This window comes from Phascolarctos cinereus, unplaced genomic scaffold (assembly GCF_003287225.1).
Source record: "Phascolarctos cinereus isolate Bilbo 61053 unplaced genomic scaffold, phaCin_HiC Scaffold_7;HRSCAF=346, whole genome shotgun sequence".
NCBI classification, from domain to species: Eukaryota; Metazoa; Chordata; class Mammalia; order Diprotodontia; family Phascolarctidae; genus Phascolarctos; species Phascolarctos cinereus.
The window spans coordinates 176,527,233-176,547,638 of record NW_027556180.1 but is presented as its reverse complement, the minus strand read 5'-3'; the positions used below and the strand labels follow the sequence as shown (position 1 = coordinate 176,547,638).

Here is a 20,406-nt window from a genome sequence, read left to right as displayed (position 1 = left end):
TCCTCAAGGTAGCTAGGATGTTGCTAAGAGCCTCTCTCTTCCTCTTGAGTTCCCCCTTCTTTTTTTTTTTTTTCTTAATTTAAGAGCTCACTTATCCTTAGAGACCAGCCTGCCTCTCAGAAAGAGCAAACCTACACGCCTCTCACAAAGTTACCGAAAGAGCCGCAACACTGACAAGGTAATCAGTCTCCAAATCTATCTTTCTAGATTTTCCTTATATGACTCTCCTCACACCCTGTCATGTTGTATTCCCCACTACCTAGAATGAGCTTCCTCTGTTCTCATCAGTTAGAATGCCCCTCTTCCTTCAGAGCCCAATTTAGGTGTCAGTTTCTCCAGGAAGACTTTCATGATCCCTGTAGCCTGCTCCTTGCCAAGTGAAATTGATCTTATCCTACTCAATTTAACCATACATAGCAATGTTTCTTTTGAAATTTTCCTCTATTTCTTTGTATCATAGTGAATGTGTTTCTGTCTATTGGACTGTTCTTGAGATGAGGGTGTGTCCTATCTTTTACCTCTGCTATCTTAGCATGGCACATTGTCTATAACAGACACTTAATGCTAGTGTCTTTCCTTTGTTATTATCTATAATTTGTCCTGTGAATATCTCACCTGTGCTTAGTTATTTGTGTGTTGTCTCCCCCACTACACTTAGCTCCTTGAAAGCAGAAGATTTTTTGTTTGTTTTTGCCTTTCTTTGTATTTCTACTGCCTAGCACAGGACTTGGTAAATAGTGGCAATTTAACAAATGCTCATTGACTTGCCTTGTTGATTTATTCAACATTTGTTGAATTGAATCTATTGGGTTTAAATCACTTCTAATCCTTGGCATTTTGGTGAGCATTGCCTGTTCCATCATCCATTGCTATTATGATATCCCAGAATGCCTTTTGGAAAGAGTGAAACAAGCATTTATTATGCAGCAGGCACTGTGCTAAGCACTTTACAAATATTATCTTAGTTGAGCCCTCATAATAACTCTGCAAGGTAGGTGCTATTATTATTCCCATTTCCCAGCTGTAAAAGCTGAGGCAGACAGAGGTTAAATGACATGCCCAGGGTCACACAACTAGTAAGTATCTGAGACCTTCTGACTCCATGGGCAACTAGGTGGCCCGAGAGTGCAGGACCTGCAGTCAGGTAGGCTCATCTTCCTGAGTTCGAATCCAGCCTCAGACACTTACTAGCTGTGTGACCCTGTTTGCCTCAGTTTCCTCATCTGTAAAAATGAACTAGAAAAAGAAATGACAAACCATTCCAGTATCTTCACCCCATATGGGGTCATTAAGAGTCAGACATGACTGAAAATGATTGAACAGCTTCTGGACTCCAGGCCCAGTACTCTCTCTATACTATCTATCTGCCTTTTGTAAATGATACATTTACATGCATGTACACTATTGAACTGTGAAGGCAGGATATAAACATACTACAAAGAAATACATGTACCTAAAGAGTCATGGTTAGTTGATAATGTCTTTCAATTTTGACCACCAAATAACAACTTAAGCTTAATGATGAGAAAAAACTAATCAGTCATTGAATAAAGTCAATGGGAGCTGTGGAAGACTACTGGGAGTGATAAACCATCGCCCTCTATAGTCTCTTCAAGGCATTAGATGTTTCCTTTACGTTTCCCTAAATAAATATTTGTACAAGTGTATGTCTAGAAGTCTCATGCTTTTAATATTGTTCTTTTTATTGATTATAGTTTTCCCAATGGTAACCATAAATTTCTTTTTGCTAGGTTTTGAAAATCAAAAAAGAAAAGCTCATTATCAGGCAAATGTTTTTGAAACAAGATTAACTCACAAGTGGTAGAAGCCAGGAAGTTCAGTAATTATTTGGTCTAGATATACTTTTGTTTGTCCAAGAAGCACAGAATCCCCTGGCAACTGCCCTCATTATGTAGCAATATCATGTTGGTCTACCAGGTTAAAGAATGCCCTCTGAAAGTCAGGGAGATGTTAAGCATTTACAAGTCAGAATTTTTACCCTGGAAGACAAAATACTGTGAGCTCTCTCTCAGCATCAGAAAGCAGCTCTACAACCAATATACTCTTCTGCCAAGGACTGATACCCTTGCCCTTCATATTTAAAGATGCCACTGCAGCTATTTTCTCTGCCAGACTTCCTTTCATCAGCAAAATTTACACTTGAGTTGTTTGAAGGAATAGGGCTTGAATTACACCATCCTTATTATCTCTCCTGGGAAGAGAATGCAACTCAACTTGCATTCAGCTTTTCCCCTTGCCTCCTACATATTCAAAGATTAAAAAAAAAATCGTTCCCTGGTAGTTGGAAAGAATTCATGAAACTTCTACTTTCCTCTAAAGGTATTGTAATAGTTTAGACTATCAAAATATTCAATAATATTCTATTGAAAAAAGCCCACAAGTTCTATGTTGGTCAAGTTGGGGTATTCAATAGTTTATTGTAAGTCAAATAATTGGAGCTGCTAATACTTTTTAAAAAATAATTTTTCAGCCTTTCTTACATTACAATCATCTCTGTATTGAACAAAATTGAACTTTCTCATATACAAAAACAAAACAGTCAAGCAAAAAACAACCAATACAGTGACCACATATGCAACATTCTGCCCTTGAAGTCCTTTGTCTCTCTGCTTTAGAGATAGCTTTTGTTATCCAGGACCAAGTTTAGTTGTTACAATTAGCAGAGTCTGACTACATTTTACTGCTTTTATAATTTGCCTTATTTCAGTCATTATCTTCTTGTTCCACTTACTTTGTTCTGGATCAGTTCACATGAATCTTCTCATTCTTCTCTGACTCCATCATTGCTTAGTACACATTACTATTCCATTGCTTTCACACCCCATAGTTTGTTCATACATTCCTGAATTGATGATCAACCATTATGTCCCCAGTTCTTTGTTACCACAAAGAGTTCTGCTGTAAATATTTTAGTATATATTAGGCATTTCTTTATGTCTTTGATCTTCTTATGTTATATGATCTCTTTTGTGGTAGGTTCAAATAATTAAGTCACTTTTGTCACATCATTCCAGATTGTTTCCTGGGACAGTAGGACCACATAATAACCCTCCCAGCTGTGTACTTGTGTGCCTATTTTTCCAAAGTCTCTCCAACATTGACTTTTTTTATATCTTTGCCAATTTGCTAAAGGTGAGGTGAAGCCTTAAAGTTGCTTTAATTTATTTTTCTCTTACAATGAATGATTGTAACTTAATTTCAGGTGATCATTGCTGCCTTATAATTTTTCTTCTGAAAAGTGATTGTTCAGAGAAGTTAACTGCCTTTTAGGATGATACTAAAAAGTATTTTGTATTTATGAAAACTTGACATATGAATAACCCAAACATACAAATACTTTCTAGGTGAAAATGTGCTCCAAGTTCTAAGTAGCTGAATACAATCAAACTTTTGTAATGCAATCTGTTATAGTATCTTCTTCATGGAGTCTCCCCCACACCAAAAACAAAACAAAACAAAACAAAAAAAACCAGTTCAAACTCACAGTCTGCTTTTCTTGGTTTAGTGGCTGTGACCTGAGATCAAAAGGTGTAGTCTGTGGCTATGCACTCCTAAAATAGTAGCTCATAAGCCCCCACCATTGAATTTACCTTTAAAAAACAATAGGCCTGAAGTCAGGAGGACCTGAGTTCAAATCCAGACTCAGACCAAACACTTGACATTTACTAGCTGTGTGACCCTGGGCAAGTCACTTAACCCCAATTGACTTAAAAAATAAGTAAATAAAAGACAATGAGTAGACAAACAGCTCAAAGCAAAGGCAATTTCTAAGATAGCATAGTTAGAACAATAGCTTCAAAAACCCCTCTTCTTACACCTAGAGTACATTTTCCCACAAATACACTAAGCATCTGTGTGAGTCTGTGGTATAGAGGCACACACGTAGGAAACACTTGTGGCTAGGGTCATTCGTACTTTTGGTACACACATTCTTTTTTTTTCTCATGGAGTCCTCCTACTGTTCCCTTCTCAGTCCAGCATCTTTGCTGGGAAGGTCACCTAGGTAAATTCCCTGAGCCTGCTCCTCTCTATCACTCCATTGCCAGGGCTAGTTCTCTCTTGAACATATAGTCAGCTCTGAAATTATTTTCTGTTTTGAATTCTACTCTCCTCTGTGTTTGTGACTCCATGGAGAATGTGAGTCTCTGCTTCCTATTGGAAATATTTTAACTGTGCCTCAAACTCTTTCGAACTGACAAGCTCTGAAATTGTTCTACTGTATTTTAAGGGTCACTTGGTCCATGGCCAATCTTTTGCTTATAATTTAATCAAGGAGTCTTTTCAGATTTTGTAAAAGGGATGCACATGTCCTATCAGTCAATAAATCTTCCTTCCACAGATTTTTTTTCCTCCACAGTAATTCTCATAACCTTTTTCTCAACTCACACACCAACTACTCCCCACACTCAGTTCAGTCCCTCATCATCACCTTCTTAGATTATAGGAATGGCCTCCTAATTGGTCTCCTTGCCTTAAACCTCTCCACTCTCCAAATAATAGTCCTTATACCTGCTAAAGTGATTTTCCTAAAGTGCAGCTCTGTCCATATCATTCTTTCTTTACTCAATAAACTCCAATGACTCTATGGCCACTAGGAACATCCTCTGTTTAGTTATTTTATTTAATTTTATTTGGTCTGGGCTCCAAATACCTTTCTAACCTTTTTATGCATCACCTCCTACCCTCTAGTGGGCACTTAATAAATGTTTATTAATTAATTAGTTGAACATAGTATTCCTGAATTTCTGGATGGATTTGACCAAATCTCTTATGCTTTCCTTATCTTTTGTGGAAAGATGCAGAGATGTGGACTAAATATAGAAAAGTTAGTTGGATTTGGAATTAATAAATTCTTTAGACCAATGCTCTTTCCACTACACAAATGTATACCTCTCACTTATCTTTTCTTAGATGGGCCTTTCATTTCCTTGGTGCAGGGACCCCCTTTATAGGTGTATAATATAACTACTTTCATGGCCAGGCATACAGGAGGGACTGAAGATATAAATTAGGCATCTGCCTGTTTCTAGTTCCTGGGGATAGGAAAAGGGAGACAGAGGGGAAGCAGGACTAGAGAACCACTCTGTACAATCTGGTATTCTGGTATTCTGGAAGCTTAAGCTTTTCAGTGTGTGTTTGCAGTTAAGCTCTTAAAAAAAAATCTACAGCAATTCCACTGCCAAGAGAGAGTAGAGCAAAAGATGGGGAAAAAATTAAAAACAACCGCAAGACCAGGAGGGAAAAGGCTTCATTCAGTAAGGAGAGGAATAGTGGACCACTATGTATTACTCTGTGCACTTTGGCACGGTCCCCTTTGCTTTTGGCCAATTTTTCTGTTTGGAGCGGGAGTCCAGGGATTATTCAATCAACTTCCAGGCAGAGCTGAAAAGAACTAATTGAGCAGCAGAAGCAGTGGTTTTATGTCTGGGTTTGTGCGCGTGTTTGCACAATACTCTTTCCTGTTATGACTGCCGGCCAGTTTGGGTTTGGCCAGTTGGGGGTCTTGGAATGAGGAGGGTGGATGGGTGGGATCGCGTGTGTAAGTCTATTTGTTCTCCGTCCCCCTTACTAGCACCTCGCTTTGTCCCTGCAGCTGAATCGGCAAGCGTTGCGGCGAGATGGGTTCTACCTCCTCCAGCTCCCAGTTCACCTCCAGCCGAGCGCTAGCTCTGGCTGCCCTGGCGCTCGTCCTACTGCTGTGCCTGGGGCCAAGTGAGTGAGACCTTTGCGTGGTATGGCGCTGTCCGGGGCTGAGAAGCGGAGGGACTTGGGAGGGCCAGAGGAAGTTCCTGGTAGCACTGCACTTGGCCTTGCCACGAGGAGAGCTGCCTGTGCTAGGGACATGGGATGGGATGGGATGGGATGGGATGGGATGGGATGGGATGGGATGGATGGGATGGAGTGGGGAGAGGAAAAGATAGTCAAGAAGAAAGCCAGCCTACATTACGCCTGCAGTGGGGAGGGAGAGAGGATGGAAAGCTCTTGGAACTTAAGGATGAAGAGAAAGAAGGCAACAGCTGCTGCAAGTGGGTCTAGGTTAGATAAGCAGGTGCTTTAGTGAAAAGATCTGTGAAAGAAATGTGAGTTCGAGCCTTAGTGCTCATTCATTGTTGTGTATGACCACATACTTCCGACCCTTTTCTCTTCTGGGTGTAAGAGGGAGGTGGTAGAGTGGATTGAGGGTCCACTTCTGAATCAGAAAGAGCTGAGTTTGAGATCTGCCTCAGACTCTTGCTGGTTGGGTGACCCTGGGCAAGTCACTTAACTTCTCAGTGCTCTTAGATAACTATCTAAAATGGCAAATTGCAGAGCAGGAGTTCTCAACATAGGTGAAATTGCAGGTCCACACCCCACTCCCAGAATGCCCCAATGGGTCATTGTGAGGAAAGTTCTCTGTAAACCTCAAGAAAGTGAGGGAAAGTGGATGGAAATTCTGAGTCTTCTAATAGACAGAAAGGGCCTCCTTGATGAGGAAGATAAGGGACCGATTAGAAGTCCATTTTAGGTTTTCAGGTGTATATGCTCAAGAGCAGGTGGAGATGCTGAGAATTGCTCCCTATTTGGGCACTTCCCATTCTTCCCCTCCTCTTTTTACACTACCTGCCCCTAGAGAATTTTGTCATTAAGTGACAGGGTGACAGGGGAAGTAAAATGACATCATCTTTGGGGTTCCCCAATTCTTTTGTCATAAAAAATTTTACTTTTGTGGTACAGGTTAGTAGCAGCCCAAGTTTGAGGTTTACAAGGGCCTTTTGAGAGTCATTTTACTCTTCATTCTGCCTAGTCAAGGAAAGAGGCAATGGAAATACCATTTGGTAATTAGCAAGGCAGTGGACAGTACAAGCTTAGTCTGAACTTAAGATCTGCATTCCTAATGGGGAAGACGAGTGAGAATCTATTCACATTCTGTTTGAACCCAGTAGGCAAAACTAAGATCAATAGGTAGGGCAGAGAAGTAAATTTCAGCTCCTTGTCAGGAAAAACTTCCTATCAATTAGGAAGTAGAATGTACTACCTTGGTAGACAGTGAGCTCTCCATCACTAAAAGTTTTCTGACAGGTGCTGCTTAACAGCATCTTGTGGATGGTGTTCCTGTTTGAGTAACATTAGATTTCTTTACAAGTTCCTTCCTACTTTGAGATTTTGTACATAGGACCATAGCTCTGGAGCTGGGAGTGACTTCAGAGGTTTTTCTGGTCTAATGACTTCATTTTTCAGTGAGAGAAACTAAGGCCCAGGGAGATGAGATGACTTACCTACAGTCAGGTATTAATTGTCAGAGGTAGGATTTGAACTCAGGATCCCTGATTCCATAACTCATGCTCATTTCACTACGTAACATGCTTGTGAAAGTTCATGAGATGGGTTGGAGACACTTGGACTAAAACAAGGTTGTGAGGACACACAGGGTTATTAATATTTGAATTTCCATCATATGGTTGGCCTCCCTGACTTTTAAAAAGAGGCTAGTTAGATTGAACATTACCTATGAGTTGTTATTTTCTTTAGTTATTTGTTAAGTTAGTGCAAAGAATTCAGTATTTTGTAATGAAATGTTCATATATATATAAATTCAAAAGGTCTATCTTATATTTCCCAGAAATGTTTGGAAGCATTTACATTTATATGTACATATATACCCACACTTGAATAATGTACTAATACAATTAATATTCATTTATCACCAAGAAGTAAATTTGAACTGCTTGGGAGATTCAATGCCAATAAAGATGACAGTGCTTTAGTGTCCTACTTCAATAATGTTGTTGTTCAGCTATGTCTGACTCTTTCTGTCCCATCTTCCTCAGTTGTCGAGTCGTTTTTTAGTTTTGTCCCACTCTTCTTGATGCTGTTTGGGGTTTTCTTGGCAAAGATACTGGAGTGATTTGCCATTTCCTTCTCCAGCTCATTTTACAGATGAAGAAACTGAGGCAAACAGGGTTAAGTGACTTGCCCAGGGTCACTAGAGTCTAAGGCTAGATTTGAACTCAAGAAGATGAGTCTTCTTGACTCCTGGCCCTGTAATCTATCCACTATGCCACCTAGCTTCCACCTCCCTCAGTGATATTAACTAGTAATGTTGACAGGGGAAATCTATGATATAGATTTCATTATGACAAATGTAGTTCAATTCTAATTACCTGTGATAATATTTTATAGCTCATTTTGCACTGATTGAAGTGAGAGCAAAGATAGTAACTGTCCACTTGAGAACTTGGGATTTAAACTGATTATAGAATTTAGAACTAGATCTTTACAGATCACTGAATCAAGAAGACCTTAACCATCAGGGCGGCTAGGTGGCGCAGTGGATAGAGCACTGGCCCTGAAGTCAGGAGGACCTGAGTTCAAATCCGACCTCAGACCAAACACTTGACACTTGCTAGCTGTGTGACCCTAGGCAAGTCACTTAACCCCAATTGCCTAAAAAAAAAAGACTCTCTCTCTCTCTCTCTCTCTCTCTCTATATATATATATATATATATATATATACATACACATATATATGTGTGTGTTATAGTTGTAGACAAATATATCTTTGTGTGTATTAAACAAAGTAAAGTAAATAGAGTTATAAAAATAAATTATATTGAAATAGTTATTAAAATATATGATTTATATATGTATAAACTTTGGTATATTTAAATATAAATGTATATACATTATACATGTATGAATAATGTATTGTGTATATTATATACATGTATTTATGCATATACATAACATAAAGTAAATATAATTATAAAGGAAGCCAGTTATATTGAAATGGTTATTTAAAATACATAATTTTATGTATACAAGTTTGTATATATATAATTTCTCTATGTATCTATAAATAACAAGTAAATATAATTATAAAGTAAATAAGTATATCAAAATATATAAAAGATATACATTATATGTGTGTGTATTTATACATATGTGTATATGTACTCAGTAACAGAGCTAAAATGTGACCCAAAGCTAACCCCCAGTCCAGTGCTTTTTTCAGTACTTAGGTTGTTTTGTTTGGCAGGCAATTCTATGTTAATTTTAAGAAAGTACAACCTAATCAGTCCCTAAAACCAGTTCAAATTTGAAAATCAAAACTATGTCTTATTCTTTAATCTTTAAAAGTTTTATACAAGAAGTGAACAGTACCTGGGGCCATCTAATCTTGTATATACGGCGACCCAGGAGTTATGAATATTATCTGTTAAGTGACAAACTGATGGACTGTCATGTGGATGATTTGAGAGCAAGACTGTGTGGACTTGGTCAAACATTTCAAAGTAAATTACAGTACCAGTCCTCTAAATGTTTTCTTGGATATCATTCTGTCAAGCCAGGCCTGTTATTTCTTAACAAAATGTTCCCAGTCCCTAGAAACACCTTCAGAACTGAGCTAATTCTGGCAATCAATACTGCAATCAATGTTTTGTTGGAGCTATCCTAGCTTGTCTCAGGATAGGCAAACTTGATAACATTTTTAGTGACCTCAAAACAATGGTTTTCCCCAATTTTATCTCCCTTGTCATTTTATTTGAATACTATTTGACCATAAGGTAAACGTACAAAATATGTTACATCAGTGGTATAGTGGACAGAGTGATAGGTTTGGAGTCTGACCTCCCTCAGATATCAGCATGACTGTAGGCAAGTTACTCACCCTCTCTCAGACTCAGTTTCTTTATTTGTAGCATGAGGGGATTGGACTTAATTGTCTCTAAGTTTTAAATCTCTGACACAAGAAAAGATCAGACAGAATGATATGCTACAGGAAATTAGAAGAACAAACTTTGTTAAAAAAAATTCTAGAAAACTTGGGAGAAAAAAAATTCAGTTTGTCATTTCAATGAAAGAAAGCGGGGGAAGGTACCACCTGGAGAAAAATTCATGAAAATATCCTGATCCATAATAAGATGCCACTCTATTCTGCCTTAAATGACCCTTGTCATTGGTATACTCCTGTTGGGAAACATTTGCTCCTTGCTGCTCTTCTGTGTAGAAGGGATTGGGAAGAGAATTCTTTTCACAGAATCTCAGTTGGAACAGCTCTTAAAAGACTTCAAATTTAACCTTTTCCTGTATGGGACCCTCCTCTACAAAATCCATGATGAGTAGTCATTGGATCTCCATTTAAAGGCTTTTGGTAAAAAGTGCCTCCTGAGGTAGCCCGGTCTCCTTTTTTTGGATTGTTGGGAGGTTTCCCCTGACATTTGGCTTAAAATGGCCTCTTTGAGTCTTCCATCTATTCTCCAGTTCTATCCTCTGGGCACAAACCCAGATCTAACCCACCTTCTTTCTAACAGCCCTTTAGATACTTGAAGATAGCTGTCATTTCTCCCCTAATCATTGTCTAAGCTGAACATCTCCGATTTCCTTAACGGGTCGTTTTGTGAGAGGGTATCCAGTTTCCCGGCCATCCTGGTCTCCCTCTTCTGGAATTACTCTAGTTCAGGGGTGAGCAAGCTGTGGCCTCCAGGCCAGTTCTCAAGTGCGGCCCTTTGACTGAATCGCTTTAATAATTTGTTCTGTAAAACTTGGACTCAGTCAAATGGCTGCAGCCGAGGATCTAGAGGACCACATGTGGCCTGGAGGCCACAGCTTCCCCAACCCCGCTCTACTAGTTAGTTCATCAGTGTCCTTCCCAAAAGTTAGTGCCCAGAATCAAACACAATATCCCATATGCGGTCAGACTAGGGTGGATGACAGCAGAACTGCCAATTCCTTTATATTATATATCACGTCTCTCTTAAAACATTCTAAGTTTGAATTGATCTTTTTTTCTGTCTGTTATACCAAATTGTTGATTCACTATGAGCTGGTTGTTGGTGGTGTTCAGTCATTTCAGTCCTGTCCAACTCTTTTGGGGGGTTTTCTTGGCAAAGATACTGGACTGGTTTGCCACTTCCTTCTCCAGCTCATTTTATAGATGAGGAAACTGAGTCAAATAGGGTTAAGTGACTTGCCCAGGGTCACACAGCCAGTCCGTGTCTGAGGCTAGATTCAAGCTCAGGAAGATGAGTCTTCCTGACTCCAGGCTGGACACTCTCTTCCCTTTGACGCCTAGCTGCCCCCTCTGTTTCCCAAGCTTTGATCTGTGCTTTAGAGGGATTAAAGGAAGCCATGCAACCTTGCAGCTAATCTTTATTTTTCCTCCTTTTAGATGGCACGAGAGGAAACAGACTCAAACTCCTGCTTCAAAAACGAGAAGGTAAATAGACTGAAATTTTCAAGTCTGGTGTTCTGGGAGGGTTTTAAGCGCATTGAAGCAAAGTTGTGGATGCTCTCTCACCCGAAGACGTGCTTTCAAAAAATTCAAAGCCTTTCTGCTTAGCCAGTTTGGAGGTGTGTATGGAGTGTTCTGTTAGCTTAATAAGCTCGCTGATACATTGATAAAGGTTGCTCCTCTAGCAATCTGTCGGTGTGAACTGAGAAAAAAGAAACCACAGTGTTTCAGTGTTAATGGAATTGTGCTTCTTTTTAAAACCATGGGACATTTTAGAGTGTGTCTCTCTGAATGCAAGTATATTTCTGTCTAGTTTATTGTTCTTTGAAGTGCAATAAAATGTCAATCTCATGGAATACTTAGGGAATGCAGCTGTTCTGGTTAATTGAATTTTCTATGAGCTGAAGATTAAATAGAAAACTCTTTTTGTCTTCAACCATTGTTACTGAAAATATTTCTTAAATCATATTGTTTTTAACTGGTAGCAACCTGAGAGATCATCTAGTCTTACCTATTTTAAAAACAATTAAAAAAGAAATAACAGCATTAAACAGCAACATAAACTATACTTGCTTAAGTGGCATTTACCTTTAAATTTCTGTTCATACAGTTTTATTACCTTTTTTTTAAGTCCTTCCTGCCAGGCTTCCACTGATACACTCACTTTCCCTCCTATGTTCGTAGGTAGAGAGTATTCCATTCTTCTGTCTGGTTCTCCTTTTTATTTTTTCTTTGCATTATTTCCAAAGATTTTCCCCCCAGGTCTTCTTTGTATTCCTAATTGTCTGCTTACTTGGTTTAAATATTCTGCTATGTCACAATATATTTAACTACTTCCCTATGGTTGGAAATATACCCTAAAAATGTTATAAAAAATAAGAGCTCAAAGATTCTCTTAACAGTGTTGTATATAATTTTTTAAAAAACCACACTGGAAGCAATCTTGTCTTAAGTGCTTTTATGCCTTGGTAAATACAATATGGTGAAGGATCATTTCATTTTTTATATTCATAGCCTCAGGACCTAGTACAGTTCTTGGAACATTCCAGTAGAAGCTAAATAAGTGCTTATTGATTAATTGATAGTGACATCTTTCTTCTTTCATGCAGTATCTTCCAGTGCCCCTAGACCCAGACACCTGGTTCTGCTATTGTGACCTTGGGAGGGCCACCCACATTCCTGGGCCTGAGTTTCCTTATCTGTAAATTGGGGTTTCACCCAATGAGCCCTGAAGTTGTTCCTTTCAGGCCTAAAATTCTATATTTCTAGGCTTCTGGACATGAATGATCTTTGTCCTATATTACAAATATATGTGTAATGGAGGATTGGCACTTCCCAGGGAAGCAGGGTGGATGATGTCATTTTTGGTGATCTAAATATATGCCAAACCCTTATTATACATTAAAAATTGTAATTTTACATTAAAAGATTTTAATTTTAATTTTTCAGTGCAGTGTTTCCTGGAATATTCTCCTTCCTCACCTCCACATTTTGCAGTCTTCAGTTCCCTTTAAAACTCAGCTCAAGTGTTTTCCATTATAGGAAGCCTGTCTTAATTTCCCCTGCTTATTCATGCTTTCCCCCAGAACAGTGCCTATCAAATTCTTGTTGAATTGGATTGTGTTTTTCCTCTCTTAGAGGAGAAGAAGCTCCTCCTGATTTGCATCCTGGGCAGAAAGATAGGGGCCTACAAAGTACTTGATTAGGCACTATTCCTATTACTGAAAGGTTCCATGCTTGTACTTTAATGGGCTTTTTGTACCCACAAGCTGAATGTAGCTCATTCATGGTGGCAGAAGGCCTGCGGTCAAGCTTCATTGCCTAGGCCCCTAGGATCATTAGTGGAATAGCAGTTCTATCCAGGGATTGGGGAGTTCCTGGACCTTGGAAGCTCTTCAATGACATGTATCCCCCTTACCCTCTCCAATTTGTCCTCCAAAGAAATAGGACTTAATAGACCAACATGTAGAAGCATGTGTAAGTGATAGAGCCATTTGTCATTAATATTGAGGCTATATTTTTCAGTAGGAATGGAGTCGTGAAGGGGATATAATGCATTTTTATATTGATTCAAGGCAGAAAAATCATGTCATGTACTTTGGGGGGATGGGGGGAATTGATCGTTTCAGCATCTGATCCAACCAAGACAGAAGTTTCAGTAGGTGAAAGCAAAGCAAAGGAATTTTTAAGCAACATGAAACGCCAGAAACGCCAGCTGTGGGACCGAAGTCAGCCAGATGTACAGCAGTGGTACCAGCAATTTCTCTATATGGGTTTTGATGAAACTGTATGTATACTTTTTTTTTTAAACCCTGGGATGCTCTGGGGGAAAGGGGAAATGAGGGTCCTGAGGATCTAAAACATGAACTACTTTAGTTTGTGTGTATGTTACTTTTTAAAAAATATGTTTTGATATATTTATAACATATATCATGTATATTATAAACATATCATATATATTTATATATATTAAATATATATTTGATATATTTTTAAAAATTTATATCAGATGTTTTCTGATATCCCTCTCTCCCTATCTTTAGAGTCTTGCCTTGTCCCAGAGAAAACTAGCCAAAATAGGGACTGTCTGACATAATACATGCCATGTTCTGCGCCTATAATCCCCCACCTCTCTCCCCAAATAAGCAAGGTGTGTGAATGTGTGTGTGTGTGTGTGTGTGTGTGTGTGTGTGTGTGTGTGTGTGTTTTACATTTGTCCTCTGGAACTAATATTGGCTATTGCCTTTAACTTAAGTTCTACAAATCACTCATCTCCAACAATATAAGACTCTCAGTTGATGCTTTTAGCCCTGTATTTACTAAATTTGGCAATAGAGTAATATCTTTGTACTGGCCTGCCTAGATCAAGAGACACTGCCTTCCAGCATGTCTGGGAGGAAGGTTTGCTGAGGCATGCACTTAACTTCATTGCCCAGTCTTTCCCTGGATCTCCTGAGAGTATCTGGTGTCATGAGCATGAAAAAGTCTTCCAACCTCACCTCAAAAATGTCCAAAACAACAAAGTTGGATCTATGGAATGTGAGAATGGGGGAGGGGGAGAAAATGATATTTGAAAGAAAACAGGCATTCATTCATAGGGTGATTTCCAGAAATGCTATAGTAAAAGCAAGATCTTTAGTCCATCTACACCTAGTCCAAAGCCATAGTTGAAAGATTCCCTGGGATAACAGACAGACAGACAGACAGATAGATAGATAGATAGATAGATAGATAGATAGATAGATAGATAGATAGATAGATAGATAGATAATATTTGCCTCATGCATAGAAAATAAATACATGGTATTTTAGAACTTCTATTTTATTTAGAACCTCTATTTTAGAACTTTTCTTTAGAATAATTGTAGCAGGGAAACGTTAGAGATATGTTAAAATCTTGGATCCTCCTGGCTCCTGGAATGTTTTTGCAGAGAATGAATTGGCAAAAATAAAATCAGCATCATTAGAGTTGTGTATATTATACCCGGGATCGAAAACACTGTTAGGTTTGCAGGGGAGGTCTTCATAGGAAAAACTCTACCTCATGCCAGTAGAAGGTGGAGGGAGAGTGAGAAGAGTCATGGAACTGAATGCCCTTTGCCTCCAATGAGCATTTCAGGGGTGGCCTCTCTGAGTGGGGCCACTGGAAATATTCAGTAGGAGAACTCAGAATCTGACTCCCATTTTGGAGTAGGTGGTACAACATAAGTACTCAGTAGGAATGATGAAAAAAATGTATTTTAAAGCTAAATTCCAACCTAAGCCTAGGAATGAGAAAAACAAGGAATGGGATTAAATTTAAATGAGGATATAAAAGACAATTGTAAAAAAAAAAAGTTAACAAAAAAGAGAAGACCAGGACATCTTAAAGAGTGAGAGGTAGACTTACCTCATTGTCACACTTATTTTTCTTCATGAGTACTTTGGACCCAAACTGGAATACAGCAAAGGTAACTGAGGATAGTGAAGTGGTACAGGAGCAGCTAGGTGATATAGTGGATACAGCATTATGCCTGGAGTCAGGAAGACCTGAGTTCAAATCTGGCCTCAGACACTTTGTAGCTGTATAACCCTGGGCAAGTCACTTAATCCTGTTTGCCTCAGTTTCTTCATCTGTAAAATGAACTGGAGAAGGAAATGGCAAACCATTTCAGTATCTTTGTTGAGAACACCCCAAATGGGATCACGAAGAGTTGGACATGACTGAAAAACCATTCAGCAACAACCACGCAAGATGGGACTGAGGAGAGAGCTACACCTCTAGTACATCCCTTTCAGGCACTCCCAAAAAGGCCACAAAGAAAGCAATATCCAAAGAGCTCACATTTACATAGGTTTTGAAAAGCACAGAATGGTACAGTAGAAGGAATATCAGAATTAATATAGGAGAATTGGGGTTCGCATTCCAGCTCTGCCACTGTTACTTGGGGTCAGTCATAATCTCTTTGAGCCTTAATCTCCTCATCTGTAAAACAGAAGGGTTGGACCATGTGGCTTTTAAAGCCCTTTGCAGCTCATATCTATGATTCTATTATCAAGCTCCTAGAGAAATATACCTGATGTCCTTTATATAATTTCTATAATCTCTTTCAAGACCCACATCCTCTAGTGACCTAAAATACTATAAAGATATGCTATACCTATAATGATAGGTTTGATTTTCTATAATACATGTAACCTATTTGTTGTTGTTGTTCAATTGTTTCAGTTTTGTCTGACTCTCTGGGACCCCATTTGGGGTTTTCTTAGCAAAGATACTGGAGCGGTTTGCCATTTCCTTCTCCAGCTCATTTTACAGATGAAAAATTGAGGCAAACAGGGTTAAGTGACTTGCCCAGCTAGTGCCCACTGTGCCCAGTGTCACACACCTAGCAAGTGTCTGAGGCCAGATCTGAATGCCTCAGAAATATGAGTCTTCCTGACACCAGGTCTGGCACTGTAATCCACTGTACCACCTAGCTACCCCAAACCAATACCACAGTTCCATTGCTTATTTATATGCTATTTTTACTTCAATTCAAGAAAGATTCTTCAAGCTCCTATTGTATACAAGGTGCTATGCTAGGTGCTGGTAAATGCAAAAATAAGAAAAATGGTCCCTGAACTTGAGAAATTTACACTTGAGTGAGAAGGATAAGACAAGGGGACACATAGCTATATGACAAGGCAGAATGATGAATGTCAGAGAGAGGCTCAGAGTGCCACAGAATTTTTAGGAACAAGAATTCATATTGATTTAAAGAATCCAGGAGAGTTTCGTGAAATATGTGGTATTTGACTTAAGTCTTGATGGATGAATTGGATTTCAATAGGTAGAGATAAAAGTTGCTCCTCTTCTAAGCAAAAGAAGGAATGTAAGCAAAAGCATTTAGGTGAGAAAGTTATCAGGACTTACTTGAAAAACAATGGATAGAAGTAGAATTTGATGGGAACGCAGGGCAATAGTGAGAAAGATAAAGATAGAAAAGGAGATTTGCACCATGACTGACACATAAGAGTTAAGACTAAGTATAATGGGCAAAGGTTTTTGAACCTAGAATGAACATGATTGGAGCAACACCATAATTCAACAGAAAGAGAATTAAAATGGGATTCACAAGACCTGGATTTTTCCTTGTATTTTTATTCCCAGCACTCAGCAGCCTAGTACATAGTAAGTGCTTAATAAATGCATGTTGACTTGACTTCATCCTATCTCCTGAATTTCACGAGAACCCTAAAACAGTGTTTGTCCATGACAAGTGAAGACTCTTGACAAAATGATGGCAAAGAGCACTTTCACCTGCCTTGCCCTAGCTAGTAAAACATTTGGTGGTCATAGTAAAGTGTTTGACAAAGGGCTTGAAGTTTCAGAATTAGAAGGACCTGGGTTCAAACCCAGCATCTGCCACATATTGGTTGTGTAACCTATGGCCAGTCATTTAGATGTTTAAGGCCCCAGAACCGGGCACTTGCCTACATTGATAGAGAAAATTTACTCTAATATTAATGAACTCCCAGGTCTGTATATTAATAAACAACTACATAAAAAAAGTCAAATCTAACACTGGACTTAAAAAATCAGTGCTCATAACAGATAATTTTAAAAATGCTAAAGTAAATTCCTTTTTATCTGGTTATTATTTACTTCTGAGCAGAAAAATAATGATGTACTTTCAAATATTTTTCATCAGTGCTAGTCTTTAAAATTAAAAAAAATTAAAAGACTTCATTTGGAGAAAGTGCCTGGGAGAAAATCATTAAATTTGGTGGGGGATAGCTTTTTGAGGGGAAAGGAATTGGAGGGGGCACTTATGTTACCTCGATTCAATATTCTTGCTATTCTTTTTGATTCAGAAATTTGAAGATGATGTTACTTATTGGATAAACAGAGGTCGGGATGGCCATGACTACTATGGAGGTTACTACCAACGTCATTATGATGAAGATGCAGCCATTGGACCTCGGCATCCCCACGGTTTCAGGCACGGAGCCAGCGTCAACTATGATGATTACTGAGTGCCTTTTCTGATGCTCTGGATAAGGCACTTTGTTTTGTTTTTAAATTTATCTCATAGGGTTGTTGTGAGGATCAGAGGCAATAATGTGTATGTAAAGCACTTTGCAAACCATAAGCACCATATAAATGTGAGCTGTTATTATTCCTGTTTTACTAGTGTGTTTTGAAAAGATTTTTGTTATAATCACTGCCAAACCAAAAAAAAAAAAAGATCTCGTCCATGTCTTCCTATAAGTTCAATATGAGTGGGTCCACTCCACATACTGGAGAACTTCCTCATTTTTTCCTGTCATTGGGAGGAAGAAATGAGATTATGCAAGGTCTAAACAGTTTAATTAAAAAAAACAACACAGCAACCATCAAGGATGGTACAGAGGATGCTAAAAGTCTTCGGGCAGTATCTTAAGACTGCCCGAAGACTTTTGAGACACCCTGTGTATTAATTTTTAAGAAATAACACTAGTATTTTATTTGTTTCTGTGTCCCTATTTCTTGTGTATATCTTTTAATCATATTTTGTTGCTTCTTTTTAAAAAAATATAATCATAGTCAGCAAGTATATTGTTGTTCTGATATTGTATTCTTCATTCTACATCTCTTTCTATAGATCTTTCCATGTTTGCAGTCTTATATTTGTCACTTCTGAATGACACAATAATCCATTCTGATGTATTTTCTATCTCATGCTATATTTCTGTTTTATTTTAATCCGTGTATGTCTTTCTCTTTATGACTCTAATGCAATTGCTAAAGAACAATCAAAATGTCATCCGAAGTTTGATGTAGGTATGTATTGATATATTACATCTTATACTCAAAATAAACTTTTGTTTAAAAATGCTTTTTGCTGCTTTCACTTGGTTAAAAATCAAGTTTATTTCAATATCAATTACTTTGTCATTAATGCATTTAATATTTCAGAAGTTTGAGAGATGGCCGTGGGACACGACAGCAACAGGCCAAGATTCTTTTGTTAGCATTCTATCATGTTGTTAGGATTTCCCACATATGCTACCAAACCTTCAACATAATACATTACACGTCAGGTGTTGTATGGGAAGAGCCTTCACTTTAAAATCCAGACGATGCTATTTTTTCTATGCTAGATAGAATAAATGAATACTGTCCTAAGTGCTGAAGATACAAATTAAAAAGAAAACTCCCTCCTCTCGAGAAGAGGACATCTACTTTTTTTATTTTTAAGGCAGTTGGGGTTAAGTGACTTGCCCAGGGTCACACAGCTTGTAAGTATCAAATGATTGGTCTGAGTCCGGATTTGAACTCAGGTCCTCCTGACTTCAGGGCCAGTGCTCCATCCACTGCACCACTTAGCTGCCCCTGTTTACCTTTCTAATGAAGGAAGTAACATATATAGGAGCGTGGTGGCTACGGAGGGGCTCTTTGTTCAATAATGTTTCTGGGATAGTGAGTGAGGGCACAGGGAAATAGATTGACAAGAATAAGAGCAAAATTGATTTGATCATCGTTCATGGCTCTACACCTGGAGGACATTAGGGAGGAAAGAGTACCTTTGATTGGCAGTTGGTTGAGGAAGCTATGGAAGAGTTGGCCAGAGAGGACAAAGTAGTATTTGTAGTATTCTATCAGTGGATTGGCACCCTGGAATGGAAGTTTCTCCAGTTTGTGGTCTCTCTGTGGGTTGAGAAGTTGACTGTGGAGGAAATAGTTGGACAGCAAGGGGAGTGTTCTGCAAAGCTGAGTCTAATCGCTAATGAAAAGATGGACATTTCACAAAAGGGAGACATTCCTAAAATGTTTCTCCTCATTGCTCTGCTACCTCTCTAATCTGGCTTCTCCCGACTGGAAACATCTGTGAGTTTTTCCTGGAATGATGCTTTTATATAAATGGTCTGAGATGATTCCTTGGTTTTAGGTCTAGACTCACATATAGCCCATGCTAGATATAGAATTAATAAGTCTTAATGGAGAATTAATAGAGGATTAGAAAAGTAGATGTCTGAAGAGTCTCTTTAGTAATCTAATGTCCTTTAAATCTGTGATCTTATAGTTCTCTGATTTGTCACCTAGCAAATAGGGGGAAGGGCAAGAAAATACCACATCCTCAATAATTTTTATAAATAGGTAAGGCAGATGGGGATACTTTTTTCTATATATAACTTCTAACCCAAGAGAAGGGAAACACTGATCTAGGATTATATGAGAATAAAAACCAGTCTAATTTAGTTTTCATTTTTTAACGGAGACATATAAAAGGCTAAACTAAATTTTGAAAGTAAGAATTGGGAACAAACTGTATTTAATACATATGTATATATGTATTTGTGTATACATCTATATATATGTCGTATACTCTATATACATACATATATTTATATATAAATACATACACATACGATGATACTTTTAAGCACATGTGATTTTTGTCAGGGCAGGTACATATTTCATTGGCACACATGGTCATTACAGGATGAGAAGCTCAAAGACTTAGAGCCAGAGGGAACCTTGGAGACCTCTGAGTTTCCAGTCCATTCATTTTACTAATGAGGAAATTGAAGTGAAGAGGGGTTAGTGACTTGCCCTAGATCCCACAGCTAGTCAGTGTCTGAGGTGAGGTCTTCTTGACTCCAAATCCAGTGCTCCCTCCACTATTCCTTACTGCCTTTCTCTACCTCAGTAAATCATCCTTGTGAGT

The 20,406-nt window shown here is 38.4% G+C and overlaps 1 protein-coding gene across 1 annotated transcript in view; it reads left to right on the top strand.

The window, feature by feature from the left end:
• The window catches only part of ECRG4 (ECRG4 augurin precursor), a 53,115-nt gene extending 34,543 nt beyond the window's left edge, over nt 1-18,572 (top strand). The window contains exons 2-5 of the mRNA XM_020987927.2: nt 5,615-5,733; nt 11,171-11,218; nt 13,363-13,520; nt 17,570-18,572. Coding sequence (XP_020843586.1) covers nt 5,640-5,733; nt 11,171-11,218; nt 13,363-13,520; nt 17,570-17,731 — 462 coding nt within the window. The 5' untranslated portion in view covers nt 5,615-5,639 and the 3' untranslated portion in view covers nt 17,732-18,572. The remainder of the gene's footprint in view (nt 1-5,614; nt 5,734-11,170; nt 11,219-13,362; nt 13,521-17,569) is intronic.
• The last annotated feature ends 1,834 nt before the right edge of the window (nt 18,573-20,406 follow it).